The 13,929-nt window shown below is 50.6% G+C and overlaps 1 protein-coding gene across 1 annotated transcript in view; it reads right to left on the reverse strand.

The window, feature by feature from the left end:
* LOC147750903 (kelch repeat and BTB domain-containing protein 13-like) overlaps positions 1-12,276 on the reverse strand; it is a 67,106-nt gene extending 54,830 nt beyond the window's left edge. The window contains exon 1 of the mRNA XM_086918785.1: positions 10,526-12,276. Coding sequence (XP_086774911.1) covers positions 10,526-10,840 — 315 coding nt within the window. The 5' untranslated portion in view covers positions 10,841-12,276. The remainder of the gene's footprint in view (positions 1-10,525) is intronic.
* Between the last annotated feature and the right edge of the window lie 1,653 nt (positions 12,277-13,929).

Here is a 13,929-nt window from a genome sequence, read left to right on the forward strand (position 1 = left end):
CGTCACTGCCTCGCCCGATCGCCATATTGTCTTGGGGGGAGACCTGAACATTGTCTTCGACTCGGCTATGGATAGGTCTGCACAGCGCTCCCCACAGGCGGGGGAGCTTTCCCGCGTGGTACAAGACCGGATCGCAGAGATGGATCTGCACGACCTCTGGCGTGTTATGCACCCTACAGATAGGGACTATTCCTATTTCTCCCATGCGCACCGCACTTATTCGCGGTTAGACTACCTCCTGGTGAGTGGCCCGCTACGCACGGCCGCCACGGCGGCGGACATCGGGGTCCTGTCCCTGTCCGATCATGCGCCGGTTTCCGGCGTCTTTGCATGGCCGGCGGCCTCCCCCTCTCGAGGGATGTGGCGGCTTCGGGATACCCTTCTGCATAAGAAGTCGGTTGTGAAGCGAGTGGGGGAGGTCATTCAGGACTATCTGGTCCACAATGGCAACTCCGACACGTCTCAAGCGACGCAGTGGGCAGCCCTGAAGGCGGTCCTCAGGGGGGAATTTATCTCCATCTCCTCGGCCGAGAACAGGGAGCGGCAATGTAAGAGGGACGAACTGACTGCGCAGGTCAGGGAACTTGAGCAGGTTCACCGCCGTACAGGAGCTCCTCGAGTTTGGAGGCAGCTGAAAGCGGCGAGGAAACTCCTTTCTGCGCTGGACCTAGATCGGGCGGAATATGCTGCGTTGCGTCTGAAGCATGCCTTTTACACGGGCGGGGACAGATGTGGTAGGCTCCTGGCCCATCGGCTCAGGGCTGCACAGCAACGCAATGTGGTGAAGGAGCTAGTGGGGGCAGACGGGGTTACTGTTTCCGGTGACGCGGAGGTGGCGGACTCCTTTCGTAGCTTCTACGAAGCGTTATATGCCGCGGAGCCCTCCTCGCCAAGGCACGCTGAGGACTATCTGGAGTCTGTGACCCTCCCGGTGCTAGAGCCCGCCCAGGCGGACCACCTGGAGAGGGACATCCATGTGGAAGAAGTCATCTCCGCTATAGCGCGATTGAAACATGGTAAGGCCCCGGGCCCGGATGGTTACACGGCCTTGTTCTACAAGACCTTCTGCTCCGCTGTGGCACCGATCCTGGCTCGCCTGTTCAATTCCTACTCCGAACCGGGCGCTATCCCGCCGGACCTTCTTTCCGCGACTGTGTCGGTTATTCCGAAACCCGGGAAGGATCGGACCTTGTGTGGTTCGTATAGGCCTATTTCGCTTCTGAATGTGGATCTTAAGCTCTATACGGGGATTCTGGCGTCCAGGCTTGGACTGCACCTACCGGGCCTGGTGGAGGCGGACCAGGCTGGCTTTGTACCCGGTAGACAGACAGTTGACAACACCAAGAGAGTGACGCACATATTAGAAAAGGCCTCGCGCGTCCCGGGGGAGCGGATGTTGCTGTCGGTCGATGCGGAGAAGGCCTTTGATAGAGTTCATTGGCCGTACCTTGAGCTGGTTCTCAGGAAACTGGGAATCGGCGAGAAGTTCCGCACCATGGTCTTCAATTGTTATAAAAGACCATCAGCATCGGTACGGGTCAATGGGCACAGCTCTGGTAGTTTTGTCATTGAGCGCGGCACGAGACAGGGCTGCCCCCTCTCGCCGCTTTTGTTCGCCCTCTACATGGAGCCGTTCGCCCAGAGGATTCGCGATAATCCGGACGCTATTGGGGTTAAGATGGGTCAGTATACCCATACTGTTAGCCTTTATGCGGACGATGTCCTGCTGACCCTGGACGACCCCAGGAGGTCACTCCCTGCTTGCGTCCAGGAACTGAACGCCTTTGCACGCGTGGCCGGCTTTAAAATGAATATGGCCAAATCGGCAGCCCTGGACGTGTCGCTCGCCGCGGACACCAGGAGGGACCTCCAACGTCTCTTCCCCATGCAGTGGTCCTCGTCCACGGTGCCATACCTGGGGATCCTGCTAGCGCCTTCGCTGCCTGAAATGGTTAATGCTAACTATTCTTCCCTTAGCAAGAAGATTAAGGAGGAACTCGGCCGATGGAGCAAGGGCCTGCTTTCGTGGCTGGGCCGTATCGCAGCGGTGAAGATGATGGTGCTGCCTCAGATCCTATACCTTTTTCGCGCTCTACCTCTCCAGCCCCCTGTGGGTTGGATACAGCAAGCGCAGGCTGACATCTCCCGTTTCGTTTGGCAAGGCCGCAGGCCTCGGATGAAGAGGGTTCTCTCCACGCTTGCCCCGGAGGCGGGGGGTCTTGGTATCCCGGATCTCCGGAAGTATTTTCAGGCGGCGCAACTCCGATATTTGGTGGAATGGAGCAGGTGGGAATCTGATAAGACCTGGCTCTTTCAGGATCAGGCGGTGGCGGGCCGTACCCTTCAGGAGGTTCCATTCCTGTGACGCGCGCATCGCCCGGCTAATCTTTACGCCTCCTTTGTCACCCGGGCCCCCCTGCGGGTGTGGGATGCGGTTTGCGAGCCCCGCGAATTAACTACCTTCCCATCACCGTTTACGCCCATAGTTGGTAACCCGGACTTTACCCCGGGCTTAGAGCCGGGTGCTTTTTCCCACTGGGTGAGTGCAGGTTGCAGGGCGCTTTTTCAGATTTACGGGCCGGAAGGCGTGCTTTCTTTCCAGCAACTCCGACAGGAGTTTGGCCTGACAGAGGCAGACAGATTGCGCTACATGCAGGTCCGCCACTGGGCTCTCCAGCCCCAAGTGCGCGACGTCGCAGCCCGTCAAATCACACCTTATGAGCGGTGGCTAGTGACCCGGACCTCGGACACCAAGCTCATTACCGATCTGTACAAATTTCTCCAACCCCCGACGTTTCACTATCATAACCCGGGGAGGGAGCGCTGGCACAGAGAGTTGGGCAGGACCCTGAGTCACAAGGAGTGGGACAGGATCGCATATCGGGCGAGGCACTCTGCGTACCACACTGGGCTAACGGAGACCTTTACTAAGGTGTCCACCTACTGGTATTACACCCCGGAGAGGCTCTATGAAATGCACAAACTCACCGACAAGGGATGTTGGCGGGGCTGCGGACAGGAGGGTACTCTATCGCACATTCTTTGGGATTGCCCGGTACTGACTGCTTACTGGAAAGAGGTCTTGGATGAGGTGGATAGACATTTTGAGATTGAACTGCCGCGCTTCCCGGCGTATGTTTTTCTAGGCCTTCCCAACGACCTAATGTACCCGCTGAAGTCCCGCAGGGGTAGACAGATTGCTATTGCGCTAGGCTCAGCGGTCCAAAATATCCTTGTCCTCTGGCGCACCTCCACTGCCCCCTCCATCACTGGTTGGTTACATAGACTCTGGCAGGTACTGGGTATGGAGAAGATGTCGCTTACAGTAGCTGGAAATGTAGATCAGTTCGAGGAGCTATGGCACCCCTTCCTGGCGCTACTGTCCACAGAATTCCGGGAGCTCACATGCCCGAGGTACCTGCGCCTTCTTAGGCTGACGCCACCGGCGGCCCCGGCGGATTAGGATGAGTGGGGATGGGGGGATTGGGGATGGGGGTAGGCTGTTTGGGGCGGATTTTTCTATTACGGGCTATTGGACTGGGTTGTTGGGGTATTGTTTCCTTCTTTTTCCTTTCTTCTGGGGACGGGGGGCTCGGAGGGACTGCGTTGTGTTTTACTGTATTGCTGGCAGCTACTTGCGCTTAGCTTTGGTTGGGGGGTTGGGGAATATGGGAGGGTTGTGCGCACTGCCTTATTGCCTTACAACTGATGTCTTCCCTTCCCCTCCTAGACCGCCGACCTCCCCCTTTTGACCAGAACTGCTGCCACTCGTCTTTTTTCTTTTCACTGTATTGTATGTAACCTTGACCTCCTACTTCCCTTCCCCATGTTTCTTTTGTTCTAATAAAAATGCTTTAAACCTAAAAATATCCGTTAGACTGGTGGTCAAGTCCGTGTGGACTGCCATAATTTGGGTGAAGGTGTCAAAAGTGCTAAGAGTTTGCGCTGCCATTTCCATTACCAACAAAGGGGGGATGATTAAGGAATAGAGTGCAGCTACCTTGTCCGGTGACTTCCTCAGATTATCCCACCTAATTCTCCTTCTATTATTGTCTATGGATAGGCTGGAATCAGAAAAGGGGCTGTGATGGGGGGACCGTGTCGTTCAGGGAGCTGGAGACCAAGTACCAGGGCATTGTGGTTGCTGTTGTGTCTTATAATAATCAAAGTGGAATGGATCACTTGTCCTGCTCAACCTTAGGTATGCAGGAAGGAATGAGGATGTCCCAGTGAAAAAAGGATGTCCCAGTGAAAAAAGACCCTCATGCACGTGATGGGTATGGTGGTATCTGAAGCGGTATATCTTGGTTCTCCGCTTATGGATCACGTGTGTGCATAATCATTAGGTCTATTTTAGGTTATGCAGCCTCCACCAGGAGGTTCTTACCCAAGGTTGACGCAGTAGTGAGCCAGTGATAAGGGTTCTGTTAAAAATACACAAAAGCCAGGAATTCCGATTCTTTATTATACCTGGTTTTGGGTCTGGTAAACTCTATGGTAGTGCATCTTATGGACAGAGTTACGAGTATTAGATGCACTCAGAGTAAAAAAAAAGTTGGGGGGTTGTGGGGGGTATTTCTAAAAAAAAGGTCGACATGTTTCTGCCTTAATCTGCCTGGGTTTAGGACTTACGGGCATTCATCAGGACCATTAGTGAAGAAACGTGAGAAAGTATAACTAAAGTGCTCAAAGGTGAAAGAAAAGGGTTTTGACCTGTTTCTCTGGACTGGAGGTCTTAAGGTACCTGTAATGAGTAAACACATGGTTTGCGGCATACATACAGGGAAGGGGGTCAGGAGGGACACACACACCAAGCAGAATACTGCTGCATATATCTATCCATTGATAGATTCATAAACAACTAAAAAATGGCAATACTTTAAAAACCGGTTAACAATCATGGCAATGTCAACTCTCTCTCTTTCTCTCCAAACTCATGCAACGGATATTTTAGCGTGCTAATCGACAGTGGGTTCATCTTATTCAGTGTCGACTTAAAACGCTGATCCTGTCTATGGCTGTAATTAAAAGGTGATTAAGGTGATCCATACAGAGGTGCTGGTGTTCAGCGGTCATGGTGGTAGCTCAAACTGAGCTAAAATATCCGTTGCATAAGTTTGGAGAGAAAGAGAGAGAGTTGACATTGCCATGATTGTTAACCGGTTTTTAAAGTATTGCCATTTTTTTAGTTGTTTATGAATCTATCAATGGATAGATATATGCAGCAGTATTCTGCTTGGTGTGTGTATCCCTCCTGACCCCCTTCCCTGTATGTATGCCGCAAACAATGTGTTTACTCATTACAGGTACCTTAAGACCTCCAGTCCAGAGAAACAGGTCAAAACCCTTTTCTTTCACCTTTGAGCACTTTAGTTATACTTTCTCACGTTTCTTCACCAATGGTCCTGATGAATGCCCGTAAGTCCTAAACCCAGGCAGATTGAGGCAGAAACATGTCAACCTTTTTTTTAGAAACACCCCCCACAACCCCCCAACTTTTGTATTACTCTGAGTGCATCTAATACTCGTAACTCTGTCCATAAGATGCACTACCATAGAGTTTACCAGACCCAAAACCAGGTATAATAAAGAATCGGAATTCCTGGCTTTTGTGTCTTTTTAACAGAACCCTTATCACTGGCTCACTACTGCGTCAACCTTGGGTAAGAACCTCCTGGTGGAGGCTGCATAACCTAAAATAGACCTAATGATTATGCACACACGTGATCCATAAGCGGAGAACCAAGATATACCGCTTCAGATACCACCATACCCATCACGTGCATGAGGGTCTTTTTTCACTAGGACATCCTCATTCCTTCCTGCATACCTAAGGTTGAGCAGGACAAGTGATCCATTCCCCTTTGATTATTATATGCTAACTTGGAAAGTGAATGGATCCATATTCCATCTCCCCCACCCTTGATTAGAAGAGCTGTTGTGTCTTGGCAAAACAGCGAAGTCAATCACCCAATGCCAAATGCTTGTCTCTACTAGAATGTAATCAAGAAGAGATGATTGTCCTGGTCTATTAAAGGTGTGATTTCCTGGTTGGTCTGACTTGGTGCGCCCATTACAAGCCCCCAATGCATGAGTTAATGCTACTGCATTTATCTGCAATACCAGAGGTGTCCATGCTCTGACCGGAGGAATAAGTGGAGGAATTAACCAGAGAGAATTCTCGGTGGTGAGCAGAGAGTCAGTAGGAATAGTTAGTGGCTCAAATTGGCAATTAAAATCACCACCGATCACCATCCTAGTGTTCGGGGAACTAGATCAATAAGTGTGGAGAGCATGGCTATGGTTTTGGATTCCTGCTCAATGGTGACTGGACGGGAGTAGATATTAATAAAGGCAACCTTAATCAAGGCACTAAAAGTAAGGAGGGTACACTGAATAGCATCTGACGAAGTGGCCATCAATTCAACATTACAATCCAGGTGAGTTGCAACCCACGTGCCTAACCCTCCCGATGGTCTACCTCTGCCCCCCATAGTAGCTAACAGATCAAATGTTGCAAAGCCACTCATGGCGGTGTCATCTCTGGCCCAGGTCTCCTGGAACATACACACATCATAGTTTTGTACAAATTGTATCCAATCAGGGTTATGAAATTGTTTTTAATACCGGCAATGTCCCACGACAGCACCCTGCGGAGGGGATTTTATTGTGTCTCCTGGCACGCTGCCCCGCGTAAGAGCGGGCGACAAAGCAGGGATTCCTGGGGGTTGTGGTCCCGTGGGCCGTTCCCCTCATGGCAAGGAAGAAACCATTGTGCTGTTGCCCTCACGGCGATGGTGCTGAAGCCGTTGCCCTCAAGGCAGGGGTGGTAAATGTCCAGTTACCCTTCTGCTCAGTTTGGCGTCCCAAAGTATAAAGAGAAGATACGTGGAGCCTAATGTGCCATGCCATTACATTCATTGATGGAAACTAAACCTCACGTTGGGTGTGAAGGTTGAATTCATTTCCGTAATTCCTGAATATGCTAGCAGGAATTAGATCAAGGGGAATTGATGATTTCTCTCCTAATTTTGACTTTGCACGTTTTATCTTATTCAGGAAGAATCAGCATTGGGGTTAATAAATTTATATTGTGCGTCTCAAATTACGGAAATAAATTCAACCTTCACATCCACGGTGAGGTTTAGTTTACATGAGCGGTTTCATCAATTAATTTAATGGCATAGCACATTAGGGTCCACGTTTCTTCTCTGTATACTCCTATGGACGGCATTTCACCTGTGGTGAAGGTGCTCATACTAATTACTCTGATTTTGTATTCACAAATTCCTGTAAGTGTTCACACGTGTGAGTCAACAGCATTAGACACCGTTTCATGGTAATGGTTTATATCTCCACGTCGATGTTTGAATTCACATACGCTCCCAATTTGACGCAGGTTGTGTGTCTAGTTGTGATTGTCTTTCTCTTCAGACAGAGGCTGGAACATGTATTTAGAACCAGCCCTTGTTCGAAAGGATTGGAGACACTATTACATGTGTTTTTATATTCGTATTGTGTTTTTTTTAAATGGATGCTTCTGTTGTCAAATTCAGTCACTTTCTGAATTAAGGTGAATAACACAACAAAAGGGCATTTGTCTGTTTTTTTAACTGTGACTATAAAGGGTCATATCATATACAAATGGTGCATATATATGTTTTTGCAGCCTTGAGAAAGTCCAGGTGGGCAAAACGTACGTCGGCTGCTGCTGTTATTCGTGTTGAAAGAAATTAAATAAAACAAACAAAAGAACCTGATTAAAGACTCTTTGTGGACTTCTATAAAAGGATACTGATCCATGGTGAATTGAACCACACAGTGTGGAAAGAAAAATTGTTTGAGTCTCTGTGAGCTTTTAGACACTATTCATAACTATTTGGTGTGCTTCGGTGTATTTTGGTTGAAATTAGTTACAACAGCATACAATAGAAACAGATACGAGTCAATAGAAGCATGAGGATGGGTGGGGGGGAATGAGACAAGGGTGTAGGGGAAAAAAAGCAAAACAGACATAGTCAGGCAGAGCTGCAAGGGGGAGGAGGCAGCCACAGGATCACCTGAGGAGGAGGTAAGGGGGGAAGGAGACACAGCAGAGAGACAAGGAAAAACAATGTCCAATGTCCAGCTGGGTAGGTGACGGCCAAGAGGGTAAAACCAAAGTCAATCTCCTCTATAGCTGACTAAACAGCTCCACCGGGCATTAGCCATTTCACAAGCTGATCAAGGGTTCCACAAGCTGATCATTCATTCCTGAGCTGTGGTTGTGCTCTTTGGGGTTCCAGCAGCTGGTGGTTCCCCTGCCATTTGAATGCTTTTGATCTCAGTGGTTGTACCAGCTGGTGACTAACCTCTCCATTCCCAGGAGGTCTATTAGTTGATTATTGAACTATGCACCTGCTGCTTTACTGTCCCTACAGGTCTCCATCAAACAAGACCATGTCTATTCCCCGTGCTAGAACTGATCTCAGTGCTGTGTCCAGGCCTTACAGACACTGAATGATAGGCACACTCTCTTGTGATGTTACAGGGGATTTATATGTGTTGGGCACCGACCAGCACAGGAGAGGAGTGGAATAGCATATCTGAATCTGACGCATGAAAAAAATGACCATAAGCTGGGGTTGTAAAGAAAAGTGCCATCGATCATCATCCCCAGCGTTGCACCGTTAAACAAGTCAGTAGTTTCCAAGTTATTGAACTGTAAACTTTTCACTCTTTGTGGACCCAGGAACCGGGGATTAAATCTTGTCCCTGTGCCAGAGGATCAGCAGCTATAAGGGTGAGCTATCACGTTCCACATGAGTAGCCGGTTTGTGTTGTGTAGTGCCACTCCTATAGGATGGGCAGGAGCTAGGAGAATCATCCATGAGGCCGAGCCGAGCCAGGTCGAGGAGTTGTGGATGTTGTGCGTTATCCCGCTACCATAGTAGAACACCTGGAGGAAACCTCCCTGTCTCCAACTATGGCTCTTTCCCGTGGCCATGTGGCCGACTCTTCAGAAGGCATTGAGTACATTAATGGGAGCTGCTAACACAGATTCTCATAGACAGGGCCCCAAAATGGGCCCCCTTCCAAAGAACTCTACTAACTCCCTTCTATAAGGTCTTCAAGCCTGCTGTCTCAGAATTCAGTATGTCTTGGACTGCTCAGCCTTTTCACCTGATGGTCAAGGGCAAAGGGTGTGTACTTGTGGCTCCGTTGAATATCCAACAGTAAGGTGGCCCTGGGACACCACAGATCAAAGACTCCAGTGTCACATCTGGAGCACAGCGACGGCTGATGGAGCTGGGGCCCCCAGGGCCAGGCCTCACACCTACTGAAGACAAAGCACACGACTCCTAGTGACTCCAGATCGTCTTCATATGCTCACATATATCTCAGGCCTCCCTGTTTCTTCCTACGGAGACCTGTTGTGATTCTCTCCCTCACCAACGACCCCGCCACCGCCAGAACCAACCTTCACAAAGGAATGAAAGAGGTAGCCGAATGGATGAAGAACAGCCGCCTGAAACTGAACTCGGACAAGACGGAAGTCCTCATCCTGGGATCCTCACCCTTCGCCTGGGGCGACTCCTGGTGGCCCCCCGCCCTAGGCAGCGCACCCAAACCAACAGACCACGCACGCAACCTGGGCTTCATTCCTGGACTCCTCCCTCTCCATGACCAGACAAGTCAACGACGTCTCCTCGTCGTGCTTCAACATCCTGCGCATGCTACGTAAGATCTTCCGGTGGATCCCCACCGAGACCAGGAAGACGGTCACCCAGGCCCTCGTCACCAGCCGTCTGGACTACGGCAACTCCCTCTATGCCGGAACCACCGCCAAACTCCAGAAGAGACTCCAGCGGATCCAGAACGCCTCAGCACGACTCATCCTGGACATCCCCCGTCGCAGCCACATCTCCGGACACCTGAGAGACCTGCACTGGCTCCGGGTCAACAAGAGAATCACCTTCCGACTCCTCACCCACGCACACAAAGCCCTACACAACCAAGGCCCAGGATACCTCAACAGCCGCCTCAACTTCTACGCTCCCAAACGCCAGCTTCGATCGACCGGCCACGCCCTCGCCGCCGTCCCCCGCATCCGAAGAGCCACCACAGGGGGACGGTTCTTCTCCTACCTCGCCGCCAAAGACATGGAACTCCCTCCCGACCCACCTCCGCCTGACCCAGGACCACCTCGCCTTCAGGAAGCAACTCAAGACCTGGCTGTTCGAGCAGTAGCGGACCCCCCTCCCCTAGCGCCTTGAGACCCTCTGGGTGAGTAGTGCGCTATATAAATGCTTTGATTGATTGATTGATTGATTGCCATTGCCTCACACTAGCTCAGTGTAAGGCTCTTCTTGCTGTTGTATCTGAGTCACTCCTATTGATCTGCGGTGCTGTTGGTGAGGTAATGCAAGGTGAAGCGAGATATACATTGAGCCAGCATGCAGGCCCTGAAAAGCCCTGGATGGTAAGTGGCCATTACCTATTGGGCACGTGTGTATGTGTGAGAGCTGCAGGTGTGTAAACATACCTGGAAAGCACAGCAGCTTGTCTGTACAGATACCATGGTGGACGCCCCCTCACTCCGGCTGTAGATTCGATGCTCGGCGCTCCCCCGCCAGCTCTCGGCGGCCCCGCTGCTCTGAGTAGGAACCAAGAAGGGAAGCACGAACATCTTCTCCAGCATGGCGGCCACTTGTAGCAGGGAACACCAGGCCAACTGAGCAAGAGGCTGGAGCAGGAGGGTCCAGGCGAGCACCAGGGGGCGCAGCAGCCAATGTTCACCTACCGGGCTTTGTGCCTTCAAGCATCCCGAGGGGTAGCGTGGCATCGTCCCCGGCTGCATGGTGGCAGAAATCAGAAAGTGGACTGTCTCCGCTGCTGGGCTTTTGTGAGGCACGTGAGGGGTGACTTGGTCTGTTTGACTGATTCTTCAGACCTCGTCTTTCATCTAACTCTCTCTGATTCCATCAACAACCGCTTTCCAGAAGATTCCTCGCCCCAAATGCCATCCATCACACCCACTTTCAACATTTCAAAGTGGCCATTGTCACACTTCTCAAGGCACCCACTCTTCATCAACCCCGTGACCTGTCACAGAAAGGGTTACCAATAGGGACATCCTTCTCCCAGAATCCTTCACACTTACGGGCCAGTGTGCAGAGCGGTGCTCGGGCGGCCCACCCCGTGTCTGAACTAACTTTACTATCACTATCTTACTATCTCAAGGGCCAGGAGCTCTCGGCTCTCGGACAGAAATAGCCCCTCCCCTTCCTCTGTGGTGAAAGGTGCTGCGCCAGCCCCCGGTCCTAGTAACAATTACACCTGCATGGGGAATCTGGGGGCGACAGGATATTCTTGACAACGCCCCCTTTCTCCAATGCTACCCTTAAAAGGTCCCCACCGTGACGCGCTTCTCATCCGTGCTCTGGGACTGCCCGTGAGACACCCATAGGCAGGAAATGCGTGTGTGAAGCCAACCACGGCAGCTGACATGCGAGTCCACCCTCCACCCTCGCCACGACAAGGGACTAGACACCCGCGTTCGTTGCACGTGACAGAGACCTGTCCGGGCGGCACCAGCCGTTGGCTGAGCCCTTCCTGCTCCTGCCAAGTAACTCTTGTGCTGTCTGCTGCAGGAGGGCTCTGCAGAGCTACTCTCTCTGCCCTATTATGTATGTCCAGGCTGTCCTCCACGAGCTAAACTCGTGTACGCTGCTCTTGTATCCTCAGGGGGGAGTAACAGTCAACAGTGCAGCAGGTGCAGTGACACCGGGGCCTGGGAGTGGTCAACGTACCCAAAACATATGACTTATGTTACAGTCCAGCAAGTGGACGGAGGCTTATGCAACTTTCTTGTACAGCCTGAATGTGTTGCAGGACAGCCCGGCCTGTCCTCCACCCCTCGGTCGGTGCCGCAGGAACGTCCTCTGCACGGCCAGACCTGCAGTTTGCGAGCTGCGTGAGCCTCGTCCGTCGGCAAGAACTAGACGCGGCTAGTGCTGCAGTAACGTTTGGTCTTTGCTTCAAGAAATACTCTCGGCCTGCACTGGGAGGGAAGCTGCACCCTTCCTGTGCTGTAGGGGCGTCCTCCCTACGCTGAAGCGGGCGGAAGCCCAACCCATGTCGTAGAAACTCCAGCCGTCTGTCTGTGCAGAAGCAGTCGGGGTGCGCGTGCTTTAGGAGCCGGGTCCCCTCATGCTGTCGGTGCTGCAGCAGCCATGGGCCCCCCTCTTTCTTGTGGGAGCTGGCCTGGACTGGGAGGCAGGAAAGTCTATTTTTGACTGTTAGTTGACGGCTGCTGTTGGTTGAAATCTGAACCTATTGCCTCACGGGCTGCAGGCGAACCAGGAAAAGAAGGCTGCGCCAGCAGGAGGCTGCAGTACACCCCACCGCCGCCAGGGCTCAAGGCTGCCAGTCCTGCCCAGGGCCCTCAGAGTCTGCACATTGGGTATGTCACAGGTGCTGAAAGTAGGGATGTGGGGGTCCTGCATAGGGTGACCAGAATAAAAAATTCATTAGCTATTGCGCCAAGAATTTTCAATTCTATTAAGGACACGGAGGCGAGGATTATGCTTTCTCTTTCATTTATTGCTACACACAGCAGCCAATGAAACTTAGTATTGTATAACAAAAAACTGCATTTTCCATGATGTACATGTACACATCACATCCTGTCAGACCCCATAAGAGCCAGTCAATACCAAATATCCTCCTCTTTCTTTCTTTGCTTCGAACAGTAAAAGTCCATTAAAATAACTCAAATCCAATAATAACATCCTCCAATGTGGAAGAACCATCCAACTGGGAAGAAACTCTTCTTAACATGAAGCATATTTAATCCATCTTCTTCTCAGTACCTGGAAGAAGAAGAGATAGAAAACCTGTAATTTCTGCTTAACCCCTTCGACGCGAGTTACGCCTGTCGTACGCTCATGACGAGCTCAGCTCGTCATGTAACGCAGGTTTTTTAAAAACTCAGCGCACAGCGGGAAAACGGCCCGTGCGCATGAGGTTAAACAGACTATATACACACGGGTGGGTAAAACATTACAATACTTGTAATTATAACCGGGTGGGATAATCCTCGCCTCCGTGTCCTTAATAGAATTGGAAATTCTTGGAGCGATAGCTAGCTAATTTTTTATTCTATTACAGGACCAGAGGCTTCGTATTATGCTAGTTTAACGCTGATGAAATACTACAGAGGAAATATCACCCACCGGTTTGTAATAAAACTGTTTAAAAGTGGATTCTGAAGACCAATCAGTAGAATGCATAATGTTCAGAACAGTAGAGCCTAACGTAAAACTCTTAGAGGGCATAGCGCCACGAACAGAATGCGCCCCAAACACTTGGGTATCAATACCCGACTCTTGCATAACATATTTCAACCATCTGGCTATTATAGCCACAGTAACAGGCTTGTAAGGTTTCAGCAAAGCAATCAATAATTGCACTATACCTGCAGGCCGAATGGACCTGGTACATTCCTCATAGGCCTTAAGACATTGCACTACACAAAGCTTAGCATTTCTAGGAAAAGCATGATAATCTACAGTCCGAGACATTGTCTTAGTTCTAGAAGTAATGTTAAAGGATACTCCTTCTGGAGTAAATACTCTACATGTAATTTCCAAAGCCTTAACGTCAGATGACCGTCTACATGCCGCAGGCATAAGAGGATTGCCAATTTGGCTGAAATTTGTTTCCTGGTTAACATGTAATTCTGAGGCCATTGCTTAAACAGGGAAAGGACTAGAGAGACATCCCATAAGAAAGTATACTTGGGTTTGGGCGGATTTGCTACTCTAATACCTTTCAAAAGTTTACATATTAACGGATGCATTCCTACAGGTTTGCCCTCAATCTGGGAATGACCCGCCGAAATGGCGGAATGGAAATTATTAACGGAACGATATGCCAATCCCTCAG

Source organism: Lissotriton vulgaris, chromosome 1_1 (assembly GCF_964263255.1).
Source record: "Lissotriton vulgaris chromosome 1_1, aLisVul1.2, whole genome shotgun sequence".
NCBI classification, from domain to species: domain Eukaryota; kingdom Metazoa; phylum Chordata; class Amphibia; order Caudata; family Salamandridae; genus Lissotriton; species Lissotriton vulgaris.